At 47.3% G+C, this 21131-nt stretch overlaps 11 protein-coding genes and 1 non-coding gene across 12 annotated transcripts; 2 read left to right on the top strand and 10 right to left on the bottom strand.

Annotated features, from left to right (window-relative positions):
* Positions 1-220: 220 nt before the first annotated feature.
* On the bottom strand, positions 221-1619 carry FMAN_11694 (uncharacterized protein; the record flags this gene model as incomplete). Its single annotated transcript, XM_041834539.1, has 2 exons — positions 221-1113; positions 1166-1619. The coding sequence occupies 2 exons, from the start codon at positions 1617-1619 to the stop codon at positions 221-223; spliced, it is 1347 nt and encodes a 448-aa protein (XP_041684793.1).
* Positions 1620-2760: 1141 nt separating this feature from the next.
* Positions 2761-4318, bottom strand: FMAN_11693 (putative succinyl-CoA:3-ketoacid-coenzyme A transferase, mitochondrial precursor; the record flags this gene model as incomplete). The annotated part of the gene is made up of 2 exons (XM_041834538.1): positions 2761-2898; positions 2948-4318. The coding sequence occupies 2 exons, from the start codon at positions 4316-4318 to the stop codon at positions 2761-2763; spliced, it is 1509 nt and encodes a 502-aa protein (XP_041684792.1).
* A 628-nt stretch (positions 4319-4946) lies between these two features.
* On the bottom strand, positions 4947-5325 carry FMAN_11692 (uncharacterized protein; the record flags this gene model as incomplete). The annotated part of the gene is made up of 4 exons (XM_041834537.1): positions 4947-5022; positions 5075-5146; positions 5199-5260; positions 5311-5325. 4 exons carry the CDS (start codon positions 5323-5325, stop codon positions 4947-4949), a joined length of 225 nt encoding a protein of 74 aa, XP_041684791.1.
* Positions 5326-6008: 683 nt separating this feature from the next.
* Positions 6009-7306, bottom strand: FMAN_11691 (uncharacterized protein; the record flags this gene model as incomplete). Its single annotated transcript, XM_041834536.1, has 3 exons — positions 6009-6552; positions 6611-7110; positions 7157-7306. 3 exons carry the CDS (start codon positions 7304-7306, stop codon positions 6009-6011), a joined length of 1194 nt encoding a protein of 397 aa, XP_041684790.1.
* Positions 7307-9276: 1970 nt separating this feature from the next.
* On the bottom strand, positions 9277-10104 carry FMAN_11690 (uncharacterized protein; the record flags this gene model as incomplete). The annotated part of the gene is made up of 1 exon (XM_041834535.1): positions 9277-10104. One exon carries the CDS (start codon positions 10102-10104, stop codon positions 9277-9279), a length of 828 nt encoding a protein of 275 aa, XP_041684789.1.
* Positions 10105-10767: 663 nt separating this feature from the next.
* Positions 10768-12571, bottom strand: FMAN_11689 (uncharacterized protein; the record flags this gene model as incomplete). Its single annotated transcript, XM_041834534.1, has 3 exons — positions 10768-11751; positions 11805-12280; positions 12517-12571. 3 exons carry the CDS (start codon positions 12569-12571, stop codon positions 10768-10770), a joined length of 1515 nt encoding a protein of 504 aa, XP_041684788.1.
* Positions 12572-13054: 483 nt separating this feature from the next.
* On the bottom strand, positions 13055-14877 carry FMAN_11688 (uncharacterized protein; the record flags this gene model as incomplete). Its single annotated transcript, XM_041834533.1, has 6 exons — positions 13055-13533; positions 13588-14282; positions 14338-14430; positions 14482-14595; positions 14648-14718; positions 14770-14877. The coding sequence occupies 6 exons, from the start codon at positions 14875-14877 to the stop codon at positions 13055-13057; spliced, it is 1560 nt and encodes a 519-aa protein (XP_041684787.1).
* Positions 14878-15507: 630 nt separating this feature from the next.
* On the bottom strand, positions 15508-15579 carry tRNA. The gene has a single exon. It is a non-coding gene; the product is annotated as a tRNA-Arg (tRNA).
* Positions 15580-15836: 257 nt separating this feature from the next.
* FMAN_11687 (uncharacterized protein) lies at positions 15837-16730 on the bottom strand (the record flags this gene model as incomplete). Its single annotated transcript, XM_041834532.1, has 3 exons — positions 15837-16308; positions 16361-16424; positions 16475-16730. 3 exons carry the CDS (start codon positions 16728-16730, stop codon positions 15837-15839), a joined length of 792 nt encoding a protein of 263 aa, XP_041684786.1.
* A 739-nt stretch (positions 16731-17469) lies between these two features.
* On the top strand, positions 17470-17895 carry FMAN_11686 (uncharacterized protein; the record flags this gene model as incomplete). Its single annotated transcript, XM_041834531.1, has 1 exon — positions 17470-17895. The coding sequence occupies one exon, from the start codon at positions 17470-17472 to the stop codon at positions 17893-17895; it is 426 nt and encodes a 141-aa protein (XP_041684785.1).
* Positions 17896-18565: 670 nt separating this feature from the next.
* FMAN_11685 (uncharacterized protein) lies at positions 18566-19663 on the top strand (the record flags this gene model as incomplete). The annotated part of the gene is made up of 1 exon (XM_041834529.1): positions 18566-19663. The coding sequence occupies one exon, from the start codon at positions 18566-18568 to the stop codon at positions 19661-19663; it is 1098 nt and encodes a 365-aa protein (XP_041684784.1).
* A 282-nt stretch (positions 19664-19945) lies between these two features.
* On the bottom strand, positions 19946-20691 carry FMAN_11684 (uncharacterized protein; the record flags this gene model as incomplete). The annotated part of the gene is made up of 3 exons (XM_041834528.1): positions 19946-20116; positions 20169-20435; positions 20488-20691. The coding sequence occupies 3 exons, from the start codon at positions 20689-20691 to the stop codon at positions 19946-19948; spliced, it is 642 nt and encodes a 213-aa protein (XP_041684783.1).
* Positions 20692-21131: the final 440 nt, after the last annotated feature.

Raw genomic sequence — 21131 nt, 5'->3', positions numbered from 1 at the left:
GAGTGTTCTCCAGTAATGAAAATTTTCAAGAAGAAGCTCAAAGCAATTATTGCCTCAAACCCTACTCTAGACCGTGAACTCATATTGAATTTGTTAACAATGTGTCGGAGTCTAAATGCAGGTAAGACTGCAGTAAGATGTTCGTGGTATTGTATATGTATCTACTCATTGATTACATGCGGTCGACAGATGATTAATACAACCCTTTTCGTAAAAAACCTTACTCCTTGAACTCTTGAGCAATCTGACCGACATCTGTCATGTTGGCGATACCCGCGAAAGCGCTCAAAGCCTTCTTCGCCCGAACCTCTCCAATCTGGTTACCAACGTGATCCAAGAACTTGGTATGCAGGAACTTCTCATCCAGAGGCTTCTCATAGCTACCGATCGTGTGCTCAACATGGATCTCGAGTTTCTTTCCATTCTCGAACTCAACAGCTACAAATGCCTCATGCTCACTAACCTTGTCATCACTTGTAACATTGACCTTCTGGCGGAGGTCGATGACAGTTCTGTTCTGAACAGCCTCATCGGTGAACTGGGTCGGGGTTGCTTCGCCGAAAAGAAGTGCTACAGCGGCAGCATGATAGACGCTGAACTTGCCCTGCAGACCTGTCTCGGGCTTGGGGTCATCCGTTAGGAACAGAACGCGGGGGTGAGTACGGGCCGTGACATTGGCGACCTTGTTGACGTCGAGACCGTCTTTCACTGCCTTATTGTGGATTTGAATCCAGCCATCGATGGCAGCGTGGATGATCCTGTCGCATGGGTACGGTTTGAACGTGTTCCTGGAGATCTCCCAAACATCACCAAGGGTAGAGATCTCAGCAGTCAGATTTTCACGAGTGCTGACAACATGAGACCAACCCCTCTTAGCTTCTAAGCCTTCAAGGGATCCGCCAAAGCCACTCTTAGCGAGCAAAGCCGACTGTAGACCTGCTTGTGCTGCGGCTCCAACGTGGAAAGGCTTGGTGTCTGTGCCAAAAGACTCATGCATCCCGATAACTTGAACGGAGGCTATGCTGATAGCTCTCTGCATTTGCTTAGTGTCAAGTCCGAGGAGCTTTCCGACGGCAACAGCTGAGCCGACCGAGCCAACAGTGCTAGTGATGTCTGATGACAGTCAATATGGCCACATCCAAGAAGAATTATTAGGTCCACTTACGCCATCCAACATTGTAATGCTCCGGAAAAACAGCAACACCAATTTTGCACTCCGCTTCAACACCAGCAACGAAGGCCGCCAAGAATTCCTCGCCTGATACAGGCGCCATCCACTCCGCAACAGCAAAGAGAGCAGACAGCACAGGCCCAGAGGGGTGAATAGGGTTATCTCGGTGGGTATCATCATAGTCATCGGCGTGAGAGGCAATACCGTTGATGAGAGCTGCGGTCTTAACATCAACGTACTTCCCAGTCCCAAAGATAGAAGAGTTTCCATCGGCTCCGATGAAGGGAGCGCTGGCCTCGTACGCAATACCTGCTGGGGGTAGAGCGTAGCCGCCGATAGCACAGCCGGCCCAGTTATAGACGCTCTTGACGGCTATGTCGACGATTGGGTCGGTTAGGTTGCCAAATTGAAGGGCTAGAGCCCAAGTTGCTAGAGCCTTGGTAGCCATTGTTGGTATGTGCGTATAGTTTGTCTTCACTGTCTGCTGTGATAGTCCAGCACTCGAAGGGCACATCCTGCTAGCATTTATACTTCTCCAGAACCCTGTTCGTCTACAATCTTTAGGGATCTACATTCCCCTTTCTTCATTTTTACCCCACGGATCGAACAGTACTTTTGTTAAATGATACTGCGCGGTGTAACCCTCCCAGGTCCCTATTGTGGAGGCCATCGTATCTCTGGGCCCCTGCTAAGTCAGAAAACAGATAGAATTTGTGGCAGATCAATGCTTGGAGATCCTGGTCCTCAAGTTTCCGAACTATAAAAGTACATTGACCTCAAGGTAGCACGAACGAGTGCCTGTGCTCGTGTATTTCTACTTGTAAGAACAAAGTCTTACTAGCGTGGTTCAATTGATGCTTAATGTCAAGACCTACCCCGGATGTACTAAATCCCCGCATTTAAGAACTAGTTGCTAACCTAAAGGTCTTGTTTTGTGATGATCTCAATGCAGTTGAGCTAGTCCAGTCGAACGCCCGCGGAGAACGTCCGAGGAATGTGACCGGTTGGCAACCCCCGGTGTCACGGAAGAACACATGACCTCCCTCGGAAGAATCTAATGGCATGGAAAGGATCAGAAACTTTTATCCTTAGTGCATCCCTGTTTGTTGGTGACGAGTCGTCACGGAGTTCCATTTGCCATTCCGGACATATCACTTGTGTAGGTTTATGGCTGAGAGCAGAGAGAACTTAGTAAGGCCTCAATAGAGCTTGGATCAGCTATATGTTGCGAGGCATGGGAGTTGCATCAGTGACAGTCATCTTAAGAGCATTGATAGTCTCTGATGGATCGGTATCTATCTCGGTGACCGCTGTGATAAGTCGTCGTCCTCTTAGATTTGCAAGCCCGGTGCGTAGCCTTCACTACTTTGGCCTCCTCTATGACACTATCAATATGATTCGAGGCCTCTTCTCTATCCTTTCTAAATTTCATCGACTTTGCGATATTCAGTAGGTAGCGCTGATAAAGCTAGGTTATTGGGAGGTTATTGCGTTCCGCTTATTAGATACCGCACTCATTCTACAGCAGCCAGCAACCCATATCTCTCAAATTTCTCGATATATAATTTAACTTTGTATAAGGATGCTTTTCACACTCCTGTCATTGACTCCAATGGCTCGGCAACAGTAAAAGGAGCTTCAGTCTTAGCCTTGACCTCATCCACAGTGACACCAGGAGCAATTTCAACCAGCTTTAAACCCGTAGCAAAGTCCACGTCGAACACTCCCTGGGAAGAGTTAGTATAATCCAAGAGCGGTATCGTGATAGCGACGTACCAAGTCCGTAATTATGCGTGATACACACGCCCGGGCTGTAAGAGGAAAAGAGCATTGGTTCAAGATCTTGGGATTACCCTTCTTGTCTGTGTGTTCCATCGTGACAATGACCTTTGTCTTGCTCGGGTTGCTAACAAGGTCCATCGCGCCGCCGAAGCCTTTGACTTTTCCTGGGAGCATCCAATTGGCCAGATCCCCTGTTGCGCTGACTTGCATAGCACCAAGGATGGTTACATCGATACGACCACTACGGATCATGCCGAAACTTTCGTCGCTGCTGAAAACAGATGCACCAGGCTTCAAAGTGACTGTTTCTTTACCGGCGTTGATAAGATCTGAATCAGCTTCGTTGCGTTCTTTGGATGGATAAGGTCCGAGTCCTAGGATGCCATTCTCCGATTGAAGCTGGACATCAACATCGGGTCCAACGAACGAGGCTGCCAACATGGGCATACCGATCCCAAGATTGGCATACATTCCATTCTTGAACTCCTTCGCTGCCCGTCGGACGATGCGTTCTCGCTTTGTAGCAACCTCGCCCTGGCCCAGAGTCTTGACGTCTTGTTCGTTCCAGGTATATTTCTCGATGCCTTTGGCTGCAGTGCTCTGGATAACTCGCTTCACATAAATTCCCGGTAGATGAACTGACTCTGGGGGAATCTCCCCGAGTTCAACAATATGTTCGGCTTCAACGATTGTCATCTTAGCATTACGACCCATTGGACCGTTGAAGTTTTGAGCTGCAAGGCGAAACTGACAATTTCCTAGCTTGTCTGCCTTGAACGCCTTCACAAAGGCATAGTCTCCTGAGATGCTGCGCTCAAGAAGGTAAGGCTTGCCATCGAATACCTTTACATCTTTGGGATCTGGGAATTGGGCATCGCTAGAAGACCCAATTCCTTTGTTCCGAGACGGGAGATCACCACTTTGAACAACAGTTCCGACGCCAGCAGGTGTATAGAAAGCAGGGATACCCTTGCCACCAGCAGCACAGCGTTCTGCTAGCGTACCTTGAGGGGTAAGTTCCAGCTCAATGTCGCCTGTCAGATACATCTTCTCGAACGTCTTGTTCTCTCCGATATAGGATGCAACCATCTTGCGCACTTGTCTGCTTTTTAAGAGCTTCCCAAGGCCAAAGTCGTCAGTTCCGGCATTGTTGGAAACGGCTGTCAGCCCGGTAACGTCAGACTTGTTGAGGACTTCATTGATGAGCGTGTCTGGGACACCACAAAGACCAAAGCCGCCACATAGAACCGTCGTGTTTGGCTTCATGTCTTTTAGTGCCTCTGCAGCCGATGAGACAACTTTGTTGATGCCATAGCGCCCCACGGAGATGGAGAAGTGTCTTGTAAGCAACACCTTCTTCTGCATGAGTCAGTCTTCAAATATGATGTCCAGCTGAGAGGTAAGGAGTTTCAGAAAGGCAACCTACACGAGTCCCACGTTGGATCACGGTTCGAGAGCTTATGCAAATGATTGACGATGCCATAGCACCAATGTAGTCTTTGCAGAGGATACAAAAGGCAGGGCTAGTTATAAACCAGTGGGCATTGACAGACTATTCAAGGTCGACTTTCGACGGCCATATCCGCCATAAAGCTTCTATTTCTACTCTCATTCTTGTTTTTATCGAGCTCCGTCGTGGAGGCTTCCGGGAGCAGGCCGCGGAAAGTGTCCGGAATCACGCTAAAACTCAACCATGAGGGTTTTGAACAGTTTTAAGCTAACCAAGACCGAAAAGATTCATACGTCGAGTTTGAAACATGGTTTCGAGCACCGATGGATGGATCAAACATGCTGCCACTGATATGGATTGACAGATATCTCACTGGTGCCACTGTCAAGAAGAGGTGCCAGACAAAAACATTTTCTAGCCATACTCTCCGCTCGGAGACATCAACCGGAGGATATGTGATATTCATGATAGGTCTCAGCTAAATATCTTCCCGATTTGAATAGCCGCCTGTCAACAAAACATTGTTGGAATGGCCTAGATCAGCTAATCTTCCTCTATTTCATTGACCTCAACGCCATCCAACTCCTTCAGTTTCTCAACGCAATGCTTGGTCACGGGACTTATACAAGTTAGTGGAAACAACGAAGGCAAGTCCTTTAATGATTACTCACGGGGGAATTCCCATGGGAGGGATGGATCTGGTCTCGATCCAAAACTCAACGCCGGTGTCGTCCTGGATAAGTCTAGAGAGGCCTTGTTAGAATGGTGAAGATGAACTTGGAATAGACTACTTACTTCTTTAGCTGGGGCTCAGAGGCCTGCCATGCCTCGTAGCCACGGTAGGTGTAGCGAATTTTCTGCGTGTCTTGTTAGTAGGCGTGGCAGCAGAAGGGTAGATGTTAAGTACAGTCTTGTCGGCCATGATGAATAGAGAAAGAGGTCTCTACGTGTGATAGAATGATGAAAGTGTTGTTGTTTTGCTGTGATTGAGAGGAAGCTGGGATGATACAGAACTTGGGAATCTTCTTGACCTTTTATACTTGAAAACTCACAGTTGCAATGCACTCGAGATTGTGAAATAATGAACTTCTGCTCGAAACCGGGCCATTTTGGCATCGCTTTCAGCTTTTGTCGATCATGAACAGATGCGTCTCGGCATTTCATCCACAAAGACTAACTTCGGCTGCGGGATCTTCCGATCGCAGACGCCATAATGGTTTCCGTCGCTATAAATTGCAGATCAAACTCAATCTGCAACTCCATCTTACCTTACATTCAGCTCGAATCCACAGTATCAAATCTTAGATCATGTTCAACCCGTTTTATTGGATATTTACCACTTATTTTACTTTTCGTGATCGACACGGCACGGGCGGCAGATCGGAATGTTGTGTGTCAAGTCGTCATACATGGAAGCTTAATCGATATCTCACCTTTCACATGTCTTAATCACGACAAAATGGACTTTAAGATGATTATTAAAACGTATTATCATTGGCGACCCGCTAAAGGGAAGCGCTAGGGGTATCGTGGGACAGAGAAACAAATCTTTCCCCGCCTGGTAATTACATCTACTCTATCTTTTTATGACTGACCAAGCCAGATTTATGCAAGATCTGATCCTCGAGTTTGGACAACAGTCTTCTTGACCAATACATTCCATCCTTTTTGGGCACGTGGTTGACCATTGGCATCAGCCAGATCTGACTGGCTGCTATTCCAGCCATGTAGCTCTGCAACAGAGTCAGAAGCTTCTGACCGACTTCCATGTTTGCTTGTTTCGCCGTTGCCATCTGACTTGTCGTCGTGGTCGATGATGGTGGTAACTCCAATACGCTTGCCAGCATTGTCGTGCAGATCGAAAGCCTCCTCACCGTTCTGGCCGTGGCTGCGAAGGTAGCCTCCTGTTGGATGGTTGCTCCCTGTTCGCTGCCAAGGCCTGGCTGAGTTTCCCTGTCCATCTGCAGATGATCCGTGACCAAGAAAGTTACGGAGAAGAGGTCGGAGTGTTGCAACAGCTGAAGCAGTGATACCAAGTCCAGTCTCAACAGTGGACCAGATAGCGACATCCGAGGTAGAGTATAGGAAGTCGTCGATGTCGGTGAGGGAGTAAAGGTAAGGAAAGCGGATGATGGTTGCACTCGAGGCACTGTTTATATCCAAGGTCAGTAAACTATTTCAATGGGTAGGGAGGTGTTGACACATACATAGCGCCTGCGGCCAGAATACCGACGACAGAAATCTTTGTTCTCTTGCTCATTTGAAGGTTATAAACCAGGGCAATGGGTAGCAAACTGTAGGTCCAATCTGACAAACAGCTGATAGCGGAGTAGGCATAGAAGGCCTTTGCAACCACCGAGGCGTCCAAGCAACTGCCTCCGGGAGGGTTACTAGTATATCGGAGCCAGAAGAGTGCCGTAGGTCGGCATTGCAGAACAAACAACAGGAAGAAGAATAAGCTGTAGATTTCTGTGATACCAGTGATGGTCCAGATGATAATCTTGTGTGTGCGTGTAATGCAGATTCGCAACAAGAAGATAGCAATACTGGCCTTGATGGCCATGTTGGTCAAGACGTAGGTCGGTTCGCATGTCCACCACATCTGCATCGCCCTGGGGATGTTCTCCGGCTCGATGTCCTTGAAGTGACGTCCAGTTCCATATCGGACACCAGTGATCTCATAGGAGCAAAAGACGATAAACATAAACTTTCTCGGTTAGCAGGGTCTTACCAATAGGGGCGAGACGACCTACCTGGGCAATGAGGGCAAGCCAATCATCGGCGCCGAACGCCTTTACAATCCATCCTCGGCAGTAGACGCGGAGACACGTCGCAATCGATGAAAGGATCACAAAAGTATAAGCGATGGCAGCAATCTGCGTCGCCCGACTCTCGATCGCCATGGTGTTCAGCTCGTGTGGCAGACAAGAAGAAAGAAGAACAGGGTGCAGCGAGTGGACTCTCTCTACTAACCGAGCGAGCGGGCAACACCCCATCGACTATATATGCAGACATGGTAAAACACTACTCACTCGCCACGAGTCTACGGACAACAATCCAGACCGGGATAGTTTCGTCTGTGGAGTGCAGGAGATGGAGACAAAAGGGGATTCCTGTAACAGACTATCCAAGCGGCGTGACCAGGAAAACACGGCAATGATTTGCGTCTTATCTAGATTCATGTTAGCTCGATCTTCGTCACGGGGAGGCTAGCTCTGCCTGTGTTGGCGCAGCCAGAAAGTCGGGACCTTTGAGTCAGGGAGCTCCGGACTTGGGCCAATCTGCCACGAGGAAAAACGCTCTGACAGGGCGCGACAGGTTTCTAGTTGTTCTGCTACTCGGAGCGCGGTTCCATAGAGATCTCGTCCCAGGGCCTAGGAGATTGGCTAGACTGTTAGTGATGCATCATTCCGGTAATAGCGTCGGAGAACCGGATGATCTGTTCTGCGTTGGCCGAATGAGGTCAAGTGGCGATTTGTGCTTGGACCTTTGTTACACAAGGAAAACTCTGCGCATAGTGGGCTTCGGGGAACCCACAAAAAGGGTATAATCTCGAGAATCAGGGGAAATGTTTTATTTACCTGATGGCTCCCAACAATTACTCTGGCTTCCCCAGGTCTGGAGATTGCAGAGCGGGCTTGCATGGAGCCGTTTAAGTGGCTGTTTCGCCTCGAACAGAAGCAATGCTAGACATTTTTTGGTATGTAGATCGTGGTGGTAATCAATGTCTGTGAGTTGCATTGTAGATCGTAACAAAAAGAGATCGAGCATCTCGGAATTTTTCATATCCGCGTCTGGCGATCATTCACTTGGCCGAAGCGCTTGCATGTTAAGGCTGTCGAGCACAATTCAACGTCCTTGGCATGCCTTGAGAATGCTTCCAATAGTTTGACGCCCATCGCACGATGAGTGGATCATAGCTTTGACTCAGGCACTCTTAAGCTTAAGCCTAAAGCTCTGTCATGAGGCGAGCTGAGCAGCTAGTAGATGTGATTGATCACAATGCCGATGTTTTAGCTGTCATTGTAGTCTCAAAGCAGTATGAAAGCTGCGCATCAGCATCTCCAGTGAATTGTCTGATCAGTGAGTTGGCATTCTAGGGCGCTTTACGAGTCATGAATTGACCAATGAAAAACGCTTCGGAGTCTCGCCTATGATGGCTCCGGGTTAAACGCTCCAAGCATGAACTTTATATCCGACTTTTTATTGAAGTCACCATTGACTGTGGCTTGCCTGCCCACATGGTTCATTGAAACAATACGAAAATGGAAGAGAACAAGACCAATCCGAGTCATTCATCTTATCTGCTTGAAACATTGTCAAAGCTGAAGTGGGTTACCAGGCGCGAAGGATTCGTGGCTGCTTGGTACTCGTGCGGAGTGAGGTTCTAGAAATTGGGCGTATTAGCCAAGAAAGTTTTGAGTGCTCAATTGGTCTTGACTAAGGCAGTTCGAGCTTTTACTAGGTACCTTCGCTAACCCTACGAGGGATGCTCCTCGTCAAAGTGGCCACGGCCCAGACTAACTCCACCAAGCCATTTCGTCATAGTCCTACCCTAGAACAGATGGCTTGCAAGTTATTACCCTGCATTCTAACACTCTATGTTAGGTTATGGAAGATATTCTCTAACTGTCTCCTAAAATGATTACTATTATTCTAAAAGCCATCACTTTACAAGCAACATCACATTCTGAGCACTTGGAGCTTAGCCTTATTGCTTATTCATGGAGTACTCCAATCCCAATTGTTTATCAGTATCCTCAATATCAAGTCTCGCTCACAACCAAGAATGCTACCTTCGTTTGTGATCATTTTGATGTTTAGAAAACGCAGATATGTTTCTATCGTCTTATGCACTAGCATGCGCCTATTTCTAAAGCTTATTCTGTGAAACCTTTCTCAACGTCTCTAACGGCGACGTCTCTGCCAGAACAGTAGCATAAGAACCAAATCGCACGTGCACAGCCTCCTTTGGCTTTGGATCCCAGCAGTAAAAACGCCCAGTAGACCTCATCTTCTCCAAGTCAATCACAACAATTGACTCGACAGGCATAAACGTCTCTGTCCAGAACAGCATGTACAAGTTGTTTCCCAGCTTGAGCATCTGGCACTTCTCAGCATCTGCGATGCCCCTCTCTGTGCCGCTGAGACAATGCCAGGTTATAGTGCCCTTGTTGAGGTAGACATGCTCATAGGCATCTCGGGGGGTGTATCGGTACAGAACGTGCTTTCCGATGAGTTCGTCGGTGGCTTGGAATGGTTCAACATGTTTCCCTCCGAAAGCGACTGCGTTGATGAAAGAGGTAAATGTCCTGCGTTCACCATTCTCGTCCTTGAAGCCTGATACAGCAGCAATGGCTTGTCCAGTAGTTGTATCGATGATCAGGCTGACGACTTCATGATAGTCAGGCTTCAAGAAGTCCACGAAGAAGACATCTGGTCGCACTTCAAAAGCCTCGTACTTAGCTGGTGCAGTCAGACCTGCTCCCTCTCCCTCGAGGATCTTCCAAGTGACGGTATCCGCACCGAATTCATGAGAGATCTTCCAACCATTGTCATAGGTATGCTCAAAGGATTTGCCCTGCAGCTTGCTGGATGCTGGCATAAGGTGTTCCCTGAAGCCATTGGCCATTTCCTGAAGGGTTGGCCATTTAGTCACCGGCACAAAGTCGGCGGTCTCTGAAGTAGCTGATGGAACCATGCTGACTAGTAAAAGAGGCTTGAAGAGTGAAAAATATGAAATTTCGACTTGAGAACTCTTTATGGCGTTGTTAAGAAGGTGGTATCAATGGTAAGATTTGTCTTGGGGAGTCCATTCATTTGAGGAGAGACGAAGCTATCTTTATAGACAATTGTCAAGCGCCATACTGAGAAATCATCGAGCGAATCATCATGACTCTATAGCTCAATATTGGCTATAATCACTCTTGTTCCGTAAATTCCGTGAAGCCTTTAATGCAATAGTCCTATCAAAATCGGAGCTTCCCCGCATGATCATCAAATCTAGGGTGCTATCGACTACGACCTTTCCGCTTACAGAAAAAAAGTGCGATGTCCCCCGCCTGTATCTTTCTTTGGCGTGCGGAGAAATATCCTGGAAACTCTATTCCAAGGGTCTCGATGACATTTGCCCTTGTCATCAAGCCGGCAACCACGAGCGAGTGATACGCAATGGTAGCCTTCGGACTTTGATCAGACCGAAAGTCCTTCACTCATAACGCACATCCATTGTCCGACTCTCCGAGATTCATTGTGTAACTGATTTCTCGGACTTTCGACCCTACATGAGTATAAGCGTTAAGCAAACTGGAGAACGGTCAGTCTGCCAAGAGGGCGAGAAAGGGACGCAGTCAATTTTTCCGTACTATCCTAGAATAGTCTCCAGTCCAGCTTCTGTCATAACATCAATCCAATGCACGCGTAAAATTGGACTCCTATCATAAGATGTGGAATTAGGCCCCTCCATGGCCACTGAGTCCATCTGTGCCCAGACCCTCTGAAGCACAGCCGCTGCCCTATTAATCGTCTGAAGTTTGAGAGATAAGAATGACCTATGCAGCCTCTCAAGTACAAATCTCCTCCAGTCTGCCACTAACACTTTGATGTTGGGGTTTGTGTTTGAACTTGATCCAAGTGCACTTCCCGCTGCTAGTAAGATGATGGTCTGGATGGCAATGATTCGAGAGTCCTCCGGAATAGTGTTCATAATGTCTAATATCTTTACTGAAAGCTCTAAAATATGGTGTGAGAGTTTTGTGTCTTGGTTTTGGTCATCTTGTAGGCATTGCGTGAGTTCGGGGAATGCCCGATCAAGCTCAAGCCGAGCAACTAGTCGATAGCACTTAGCTATCTTACAGAGATGATCTGACGGAGTTCTGAAGTCGCCCGTACTCTGTACTGTTGCAGGAGTTGGAATTTGGCAGTGGTCTATGTCCAGACTTAGAGTGAAAGCTTGACTGAGTAAATCGAGGGTGCGGCTTGATATATCTATATCATCCTCTCCTGAGTAATTGTATGAAATCAGACGTCGTTTCTGCCGTACCAATGCCATGCATTTAGCGACGCTGATCAAAATATTTGTGCCGACTCCGGTCCATGGACACGGATAACAAAAGGTCGAGGATGGCAGAACGGAGAACACGTCGAGATATGAGAGTGCGCTAACCTCTTGATCAATCAAGCAAGAGGTCATCACTTCCCAATAGACCATTGATGAAACGATTAAGCGTTGGACGCGGTGAGACGGGAACTGAAGGTCCATGAGGTTGAATTGGCTCATCCAAATCCTGAACACTTTTCGAGCACCATGAAAATGGCACAGGCCGAGAGAAGAAGGATCATGCCAGCTCTAGAAGTTGAGGTGTAAGCCCCGTGAAGGCATCGCTGAGTGAAAACACTTACAGAGGTCATGCCAATGAGAGTTATACCCAACATCAAGTCATCCTTTATCGTTGGTGCCGTTAAGGTGGGAAGAGGAGTCAGTCTGTTCATTTCGGCGAGCTCCCTCGATATATGTGAAATAGCTTCCGTCTGGAAGGTCAAAGGTATCAAAGATGTGTCTCGCTCTTGCTGGCTTAGATGGGCAGCCGATGCACTCAAGGCACTATTGAACACAATGGGGGAGTTTCGAATAAACTCAAGCAGATCTGAGCGGTAAGGGTTGTTGGGTGAGTCAAAAGACGACAGGACCTGACATGCTGATGCGAAGTAGTGTGTTAAGAGTTTGGAGGATTCCTCCTGGGGAGAGTACAGTACAAGGGCATTATCGGTCTTAAATGGAGGAGATGGTGAATTGCCAATGCCAGACGAGGGACCCGAGCCAGGGCCAGCATATGAATGGATGCCATAGTCAATCTCGTATTTGGTCGACCATTTTACTGGACGTTTATAGCCAGGACACAACAGATTGGATTTGAGGCAACGAGTACAAGCAGGCTCTGCTTCATCGCATTTCAGCTTCTGCGGCAACTTTTAGCAAGCTATTTATAAAGTCATCCAAGGCAAGGATGTTAGACCCACGCGTTTCTTACAAGCAACGCAGCCGCCTTTGCATTTCAACAACGTTAGCTGAGGTGAGGCAGACGAGGTGGTCAAGTCGTAAGGCCAGACTCACTCCTCAATTTCTGTCGCCTTCGGGACGACGCCGGAGAAGCAGTAGACTGATCCATGGAGAGCTGCCAACCCTAAATGTGCAATAAGATCAATATCTGATAGTCCGAGTCATACAGGGAATTGTCCATACTTAGTAACAGGACTAACAGACCCTGGTAGCTTGCCAGCAAGATAAGAAGGGTCCAAGATACGAGATAGGTGAACAGTCGGAAATCGGAAGTGGGTTCCGCTGATGAAAGTCATGTGGTTATCAATTGGTTGGCTGGGATTGGCTAGATGTCCTAGACACCAGCCACCTAGGCGAATCTTAAGTTACCCCATCAAGATTACCATATTGTTTGGCGAGATAGCAGTAAAATAGCGGTAGGGGCAGTCTAATGGCTTATCATACCAATGAACCACAATCACTGCCAGAATCACCAAGTGAGGGATCGTGTTCTGAGATATTAAGTAATCTTTATGTATATTTTGACGCAGCCAGTGATTAGCTGATTTGGCCCGTATCCATCAAAAGACAGTATCGCATTCATCAAAGTAAACTAGTGTAGTGTTCCCTCCAAAACCTCGGCGTCTGTCAATGGGCCAACATACCGCTTGCTGACCCTCAGAGGCCAATAGATGCAGCCAAATACCAGAGCACCACCCAATACAACCGGTGCATAGTTCATGTTCACTGGGGTGATTGGCTGATAAGGAGGGAAAAGAAGAAAGATGCAGGTATACATGAGATAAATCACGGCAATGATGTTGATGGGTAGGCCTGCTTTACCGAGTCTCCAAGGACCCCAGCGTAGAGAATCTGGGCGGAATAAGCGCCGCCAGATTAACAAAATGATGGGAATGAGGTATGAGGCCTGTAGACTGACAACCGCAAGAGATAGAATGGCATTGAAGGCCGTCGTAGAACCAATATTGATGAGACTCAGCAGCATAAGCAAGAAGCTGACAACGACAATGGATACGGTGGGGATTTGTCGACGTTTGTCAACGCTTGCAATACGCTCAGCAAAGGGGAGGCCTGAGTGGTTGTAATGTTAGTCCCATACAACTCAAAGCGGTCAAAGTGACTTACCTCCGTCTCTAGCAAACGCCCACATGATGCGAGCCGCCGCTGTAAGGAGAGGAACTGTCGACAAGCAAGCCATGACAGTAATCATAGCAGTCATGGTAGTAGCAGCCGCAACGCTACCGGTCATGTGAAGGAAGATCTCAATGATAGGGAACCCTGTAGGTGTAGCCAAAGCCGCCGAAATGTCTCCCATGAAGAAGAGAATTATGAGGAGGAAGGCAAAGCCCAAAGGCCCGTTGACCAAGAGACAACCAACCATAGCCCTGGGTACTCCCATCTCAGCATTGTTCATCTCCTCGCTAAGATGGGTGGCACCATCATAGCCGATAAGAACGTAGCAAGAGCTGAGAAGTCCTATACTCCAAGCCACGACGTCGTTACCCCATCCAGAATTGTTTTCGAAGTGGGAAAAGACCCATTCGGCCGAGTGCTTGGTCGGTGAAGTCACAGCCATGGTGACTATGATTGCGATGAAGAAGGTGACGTGTAGCACGAGGGTCAGCTTCTCGATGAGCGGCAGCTTGTTACTGCAGAAGATACAAATAGAAGCAGAGCCGAGAAGGACGGCCCAGAAGAGTAGCGTGCCATGCCATCTTTGGAAGACGTAGGAATCGGGGTAGTTGAGGACGAGGAGGCCTTGGATTTGTGTTCCAGCAAGAAAGGGGGCACTGCCAGCAGAGGCTATCCAGCCTAGCGTTCTTCATCCTGTCAGTCTGTATTTTCGTCTCGTATCGAAGTTCGGTCGTGACTCACGAGATATATCCAGCGAGCCAGCTGGTCAGGGGTCGGCTCGTTTTCGGACTCAGCTTGGCTACGAAGTGGTATTGTCCGCCGGCGGTAGGATAGCTAAGAATGGACGCGTCAGAAGTTACACAGAATTTGAATGGGATAACTTACCTGGACGCCAGTTCAGCCAAGGAACTGGCAGAACAGAGTGATCCGACAAAAGCCACGATGACGCCGTAAACAAGGGATACTGCCCCTCCGCTTACGAGCCCAGCAGCGAGTGTACTTCAGAGAAAGGTCAGTTTGAGTCAAGCAACAACAGCGACGGGTATCGAACCTAGATAATGCTTCCCATGTTGCCATCAGGTTGACGCATGTCGCAACCATGGCAGTAAGAGAGAAGTTGCGCTATCATGACCAGTCAGCACGCCCACGCGTCTCGGAACGAGTATCTCATACCTTTGTCTGCTGAACATAGCCATGGCGCTCCAAGTTCTGCTCATCCTGGTTCTGCGAACCAAGATGCTTCTCATTGTCAATTGCAGGAGATGCCATATCGAGAGACATGTTGATTTCCAATTCGACGTTTGTGAGAGGGAGCATAACAAGAGCGTGCTCGGAACTTTATCTTGGTTTCGGTTATCATGCTTCGGAACCCCTGGTCTGGGGTAACGGCAGACGCGGCAGGCATTAGGCCTCTAGCGTGCTGCATTGGGGAAAAAAGTGCGCGTGGCGATGCTGACTAGCGTGGTAGTCGCTATCTTCACCAGGGGGAGAGTCATTGGTGAAGCCTACCCCGCGTTTTTCGATAAAGGGTATGAGGCTTGCTGTCCGGGACTGATTCCGACCTGTCCATAGAAAGTAGATATCCAGTTCCGAGGCCTCCATCATGACCGAAATATTCCCAACGAATTCAGATATCGCAGAGTGGTAATTACAAAAACTCAGGAACAAATCATAAGTGAGGTTTACTAAACTGCACCCAATGCTGGAAAAACACAAGTCTGTGTTGCAAAACCGACACTGCAAGGCGTGCATTGATTCCGAGCTGTAGCGTGCTAAGAAGTCCCAAGTCAATAGCAAGTTCTAGGATTTTTCCAGCAGTGTAAGAACTTGACGGAGCTGGGAATTGAGTTTGAACCACTAACAGATGCAAAAAGAAGAGCTTGCCATATTCATAGAAGAAGCAAAAAGAACTGATCACGCTGGGGATCGAACCCAGAATCTTCTGATTCGTAGTCAGACGCCTTGCCATTGGGCCACGCGACCGGATTATTTGTTATGCCAGAGCCGCCAGAGTTTGGCTCCATGTCACTGCAGGGTACACTCGATCGAAGCTTGCTAATCGGTGTGAACAAAAATGAAATGAAGCAACTGATTTTGATCTTGTAGCACTGATGGCCTTATCCTATGATGGGTGCTATAGGAGATTAGATAGGCAACTTGGGCCTTGGACTATCAAGGGGCCCCGGGTCTTAATCGCTTGTTCTATGGAGAAGTGTAGGAGTAAAATGGTTTGCATTCTGTTACTCAATGTGCGTTCTTGGATCATAATCATCCTGATCAAGCCTGTGACTCATCGCCCACTCCTCAATTAATGACCATTTCCGGCAAATATGCGTTGTAGTTGCATTTGGAAAGTTTTTCCCAACCTGAGGTGCCCAATACCAATGTATCAGACTCAAGTCAGCATTGCACATAAGACTCTGTCGAATCGAGTCAATGCAGTGAAACTTGTGCATAGTTTGTAACCTACCCAGGCCCCCTTCTGTTGAGTTGAAGTCCCTTACCATCTTCCGAATATCATTGAGGCAGTGCAATTGGTGGTATACATCAAGACTGGTAATGTAGTAGTCTGGATCTCTGGAGATCTGCGACGTAGGGCGGGACAATTGTGATGCCTCTTGGCCAGATATCTTAACCAGATATGGCTTCATTAGACTCCTCCACGCCTCTTCTGCTTTTGGAGATGCGCCGTAGAAGTCTGTCGTTCCCGAGCTACGAGTTTGGTTAGGTATGATTCGTCACAAGGTGAAGTACAATCACTTACTGGTCTTCGGGGAAATCTGAATTGAAAGTGACTATCTCGTACTGGACTGCGCTCTGTGCTGGAGCTTCTAAAGTTAGGAAAGTTTTTGAGGAGTGTTCTGTCACGGTATCCTACAATAAAGAGTATCAGGCCAGGGAGGTAAAGGTGATCTTGTTCTCGCCCACAGGCACAGATATGAGATAATCAGAAGAAGGTTGAGTAAGAGAGATGTAAACGCAATGAAAAACATGCACTTGGGAATCCTCTGCCTGAAAGATTGCTCAATTCGTGTTTCCCAATCTCGCGAGTCATCGAGATGGTCATCACTATTCTTCAACAGCCGATCATGAGATTCATGACTCTCCCGGCTTTGCAGGGAAGACCGCGTCATTTTTGTTGTCAGAGGATTAGCAAGTCTAAATTTGACAATGCACAACATAACAAATAAATGTCACTCGTTATATGGCACACATGAACGGGATTCCGTGTTGCTCTAGCGCTGACATGCAACTCATCTTATCCTATCCTTCGGTCATCACTACGCCGAGCCCTCACTTACTTTCGCGACGTACTATACCGTTGAGATCACTGTGCTTCTGTAGATGGTTGCCACTCATAGAATTATCCCCTCTTGTAGGATTTAGGCTGCGCCAAGACGCATGTAAGATCGAGCTTTTATCCACCAGTCACAATACGGACTACGGACTTTCAGGACTAGGAAATCCTTCGTAGGAGTATGATAAAACCCAATCCAACGAGCCGGCACACAATGCAGTTTCACCATGTCTACAAAATTCTTCCTGCACACTCATCACAGGTGCCGTGGGAAGCTTTCCGGCTTCCGTTATCCGTGCTGTTACCTCAATTCTCGAAATGCATGTCGATTTATGAGCACAACGTGACATTCCCCCGCAGATGACGAGAGTACTTTTGCTTTCAAAGAATATATCAAAGGGCTATCACGTCAATTTCGGCACAGAATTACACCGAGATGATGAGAGTAAACGGTGAATATAAGCTCATCATTACCACAGAACTTTACAGGCAAGCAACAGCGACATCATTCATCAACGAACTCTAATCTACTATCATCACGTATTTTGAAAACAAGAATCAAAAGCTTTGACGACATGAAGGCCTCTTATATTCTCGCGCTCAGCGCTCCCCTACTTGCTTTGGCAGCACCTACACCTGCCAATAGCCAACTCTCCAAGAAGGCCGAAGCCGAGAGCTTCTTCCTCCAAACCGATGTCGGTTGGTTCGACGGCGGCGATAAGAAACGTGCCGTTTCTGAAAAGCCCTCGACCAAAAGGCGTGCTCCAGCTGATGCTGACGCTGAAAGCTTCTTCCTTCAAACAGACGTTGGGTGGTTCGATGGCGGAGACAAGAAGCGCGCTTCAATCGACAAGAGAACTCCAATTGTGAAGCGTGATCAGACTGAGAAGCGTAAACCTTCTGACGCTGAGGCTGAGAGCTTCTTTCTCCAGACTGATGTTGGTTGGTTTGATGGTGGTGACAAGAAGCGGACGACCGATGATGCCAGATCAAAGGAGTAGGCGTCTTGATCTCAGTTAGTTACTGGACATTACTTTATCGCGTAATTGCGTTGCATGATCAAGCTTTGTATTCTTCATGTAATCATACACGAAACTCAAACAGGGCCATCAATAGTGTATTTGCGTCTCGTCCTCACTGTGCCCTCATTTCCATGACTCAAATTTCCTTGTCCCGCAAATCATATGCGAAAGAAAAGCCTGAAGGTTGTTGCGATCACACGGAAGGTTACATACTCAACTCGGAGCCAGACGTAATGCTGCATGGCCAAGTCGTGTACTGACACACAAAAACGTCAGCGGCTTGTTACAGGGCAAAAATCAGGATGGTGGTGGGATTTAGCCACCTTGATTAGACGAATAGGGAATCTAACCCTGGATCACTCCCAGATGCGACGATTTGTAGCTCGGCCGGAACATGCCTTATTATACCACTAAACCATTCGGCCAGGACTTGTTGGTATGTCTCATTATACATACCACGGACGCACACAGCCGATCGGCAGATCCCATCCCATGATGCCATTCTTAAGGACTATCGTTCATCCGCTCCAAGGTCTGGGTATATAACGTACAGTTACGTCGCTTGTCGCTTCATGTGTTTGATTGAACGTTATCACAATCTCATGAGCCATCTTTTCATTACCTAGCTCCGTTCAGAATCGATCATACCATGTTTTCGGCTGTAAAACCTAGACCAAGCTGGTATTATCGTGTCCAAGGCCTTTTAACAGACCGCTATCACCGTGGAGAAATCAATTTGTGTGACATCGCCGACCCACGCCCTGAAGACTTTGATGAGGATCTTTCCGATTGTTCCACTTTCTCTTGCGCCTCTAGAAACGGTTGCGATTATGGCACCGAAGATATTTGCGAATATCACAAAAAATTAGACGTAGAGGGCCGAGATTCAGACGAGGATATCGACAAAAACGATCGTGGTGACTTGGTGTACTTCGAGATGAAGCGAGACCGGCTTGCTCGCAAGAGAGAATTGTGCGCACAGAAGAAATTGGATGAAAAGATGAGAAAGGAAAGTGACAGATACAATGAGAAATTCAGAGAGCAAATGAACGAGAGATTAAGAGAAGAGAGGAGGAAGGAAGCTCAGAAGATCAAAGTCTACGAGGATGCGGAAAAAGTCGGTGATGTTTGGAGACAGTACAGAAGAGCACTGAGACCTTGGAGAACATATGAAGAGTTGGCTACTAAGGACGATATCGCACTCGAGATGCGTTATGTCAATGAAATCCAAGGCGCGCTCGACCAGGCGCAATCTCTTGAGGAGATGTCTACTCCTCTCAACCTCGGCCTCACGAAAACGTTCAAGCTCTGGTCAATCGATCACATCAAGTACTGCCCTTATCAGACTGCTCCTTCTATGTACATCGAGTTTAGCAGCTGGTTCGAATATGGCGAGTTCAATCGCGAACAGATTCAGACGTTAAGAGCTGAAAAGCTCTCCGGGCACATATATTTACTCGCAGATACTGTCCGTGAGATAGGCCATTTCACACCACCAGAGCACTGTAGCACCAAAACTCACAACTTGGGAACGAAAGAAGAGCCGGTATATATTCAGTTCTTCAACAACAATTACCTGACTCTTAAGATAAGTCGCGAGACGGTATTTCGACATTGCGAGGAGAAGGTCCCTTGGATTGCACCTTCTTTTTTTACATACTACGGCATTTATGAGAAATACATGGTTGATGAGGAAAAGCGGGAAGAGGAACAATGGGAAACTGACGAAGAAAGCGTTATAGAATGAGGGAAGAGTGTATGCATGCGATGGCTTTTTTTTCGTGGCTCTGGTGAATCAAGGTTGCGCCTTTTTATGGATTAAAAAAGGTGGCTTTCGCTGGGAAAGGAAACTCGCATCGTTCTCTCTAATTGTAGGTGTCTGAAGTGGTTTATTCTACTTGATAGGTTTTGAATTCAGAGCTTTAATCACGGAGTTTATTACAACATTATTCCTCAAATGCCCATTAAAAACAAATTTTACCTCCCGACAAATTCATATTGAAGCCGCTCTTTATAGCAGTTCTGAATTTTATTGAGATTTCCTTATAACATAACCATAATAGTCAAATCCTCCACCGTCTCCTAGTACATCCATTTCCATGTCAAAGATATTATCTGGGTTCAGTAAAAGCCTCATAAAATGGGGTTGTCTGAAAGTAATGTATAGAAACACTCCATCTGCCTTTAGCACACGATGTACCTGCAAGGTGTAAGAGACAATCATTTCCTAGTGGGAATAGCCATCAACATACCTCTTTCAAGTATCTGCTTGTATTTTCCCTCACTTCGTCAGGGGGGTTCCAAGGACTGCCGTAGATCATGGCGTCCAATGTTCCCTTATCGAAAGCGACATCTATCGAGCCAGTTTCAATTGATGGCATATCTCGGACATCAACTCTGCTCCATTGAATTCCTGCAATGTCCTTGTGTCTCTCTGTCATCATATCAACCACTACAGGAGAGAAGTCGACACATAATTGCTTTTGGTAGCCACGCTCGGCAAGCTCAGCAGGTACAACCTAAGCCGAAGTCAGTGTACTGTGATAAAATTTCGATGATCAGTCGGCTGACACTATCACCCGAGCCAAGATGAAGAATCCTTGGGTCATCCTGAGCTGTGCGTCCTGGTTGCTTTAAGAGGTTCTTCTGTAGAAATGGAAGGACCTGCGAAAATGACCGGAACCATTCGTGAGTTGGATCATTATTATTCGAGGTCGCATAGCGACGATCCCAGTATTCGGAAAGTCCGAGTTGTTGGTCTTCTGCGATTGTCATTATGGCGGTCAATCTGTCAATTTTCTCTAATTTTTACTCCTCCATTCAAAATTCTTTAGCATCGAGTCATGACTCCACACGAACTAAATCACGTGTATTCACTTATCGTGGATGGTGGGAAGCTATTCCCATTTTGAGTAGTATCATCGTGGGGTGGGTTCGCCAATCTGTTGTTTTTGAGTGCAGGCATTCCCTAGTACATACTCTTCATTCGGAATTGTTGGAGAGAAGAAGTTACATAAGGTTCCCTGTGACTGGTTTGACCTCAAATGCTCCGATAGAATCTGACTCAATTTCAGTATGTATCCAGTACCTGGATCTGTTCAGCCTGCCCCGCATTATAAATAATCAATAGTCAAACATACTGACTCAGGGGCCTCTGACGGTTGAGCTGTTGATGACCGTAACATCTTACAGTCCCCTAACCAGTCGAAAAGAGT

Source organism: Fusarium mangiferae (assembly GCF_900044065.1).
Source record: "Fusarium mangiferae strain MRC7560 genome assembly, contig: FMAN_scaffold008, whole genome shotgun sequence".
NCBI classification, from domain to species: Eukaryota; Fungi; Ascomycota; class Sordariomycetes; order Hypocreales; family Nectriaceae; genus Fusarium; species Fusarium mangiferae.
The sequence above is the reverse complement of the archived record's forward strand: the minus strand, read 5'-3'. Positions and strand labels throughout refer to the sequence as shown.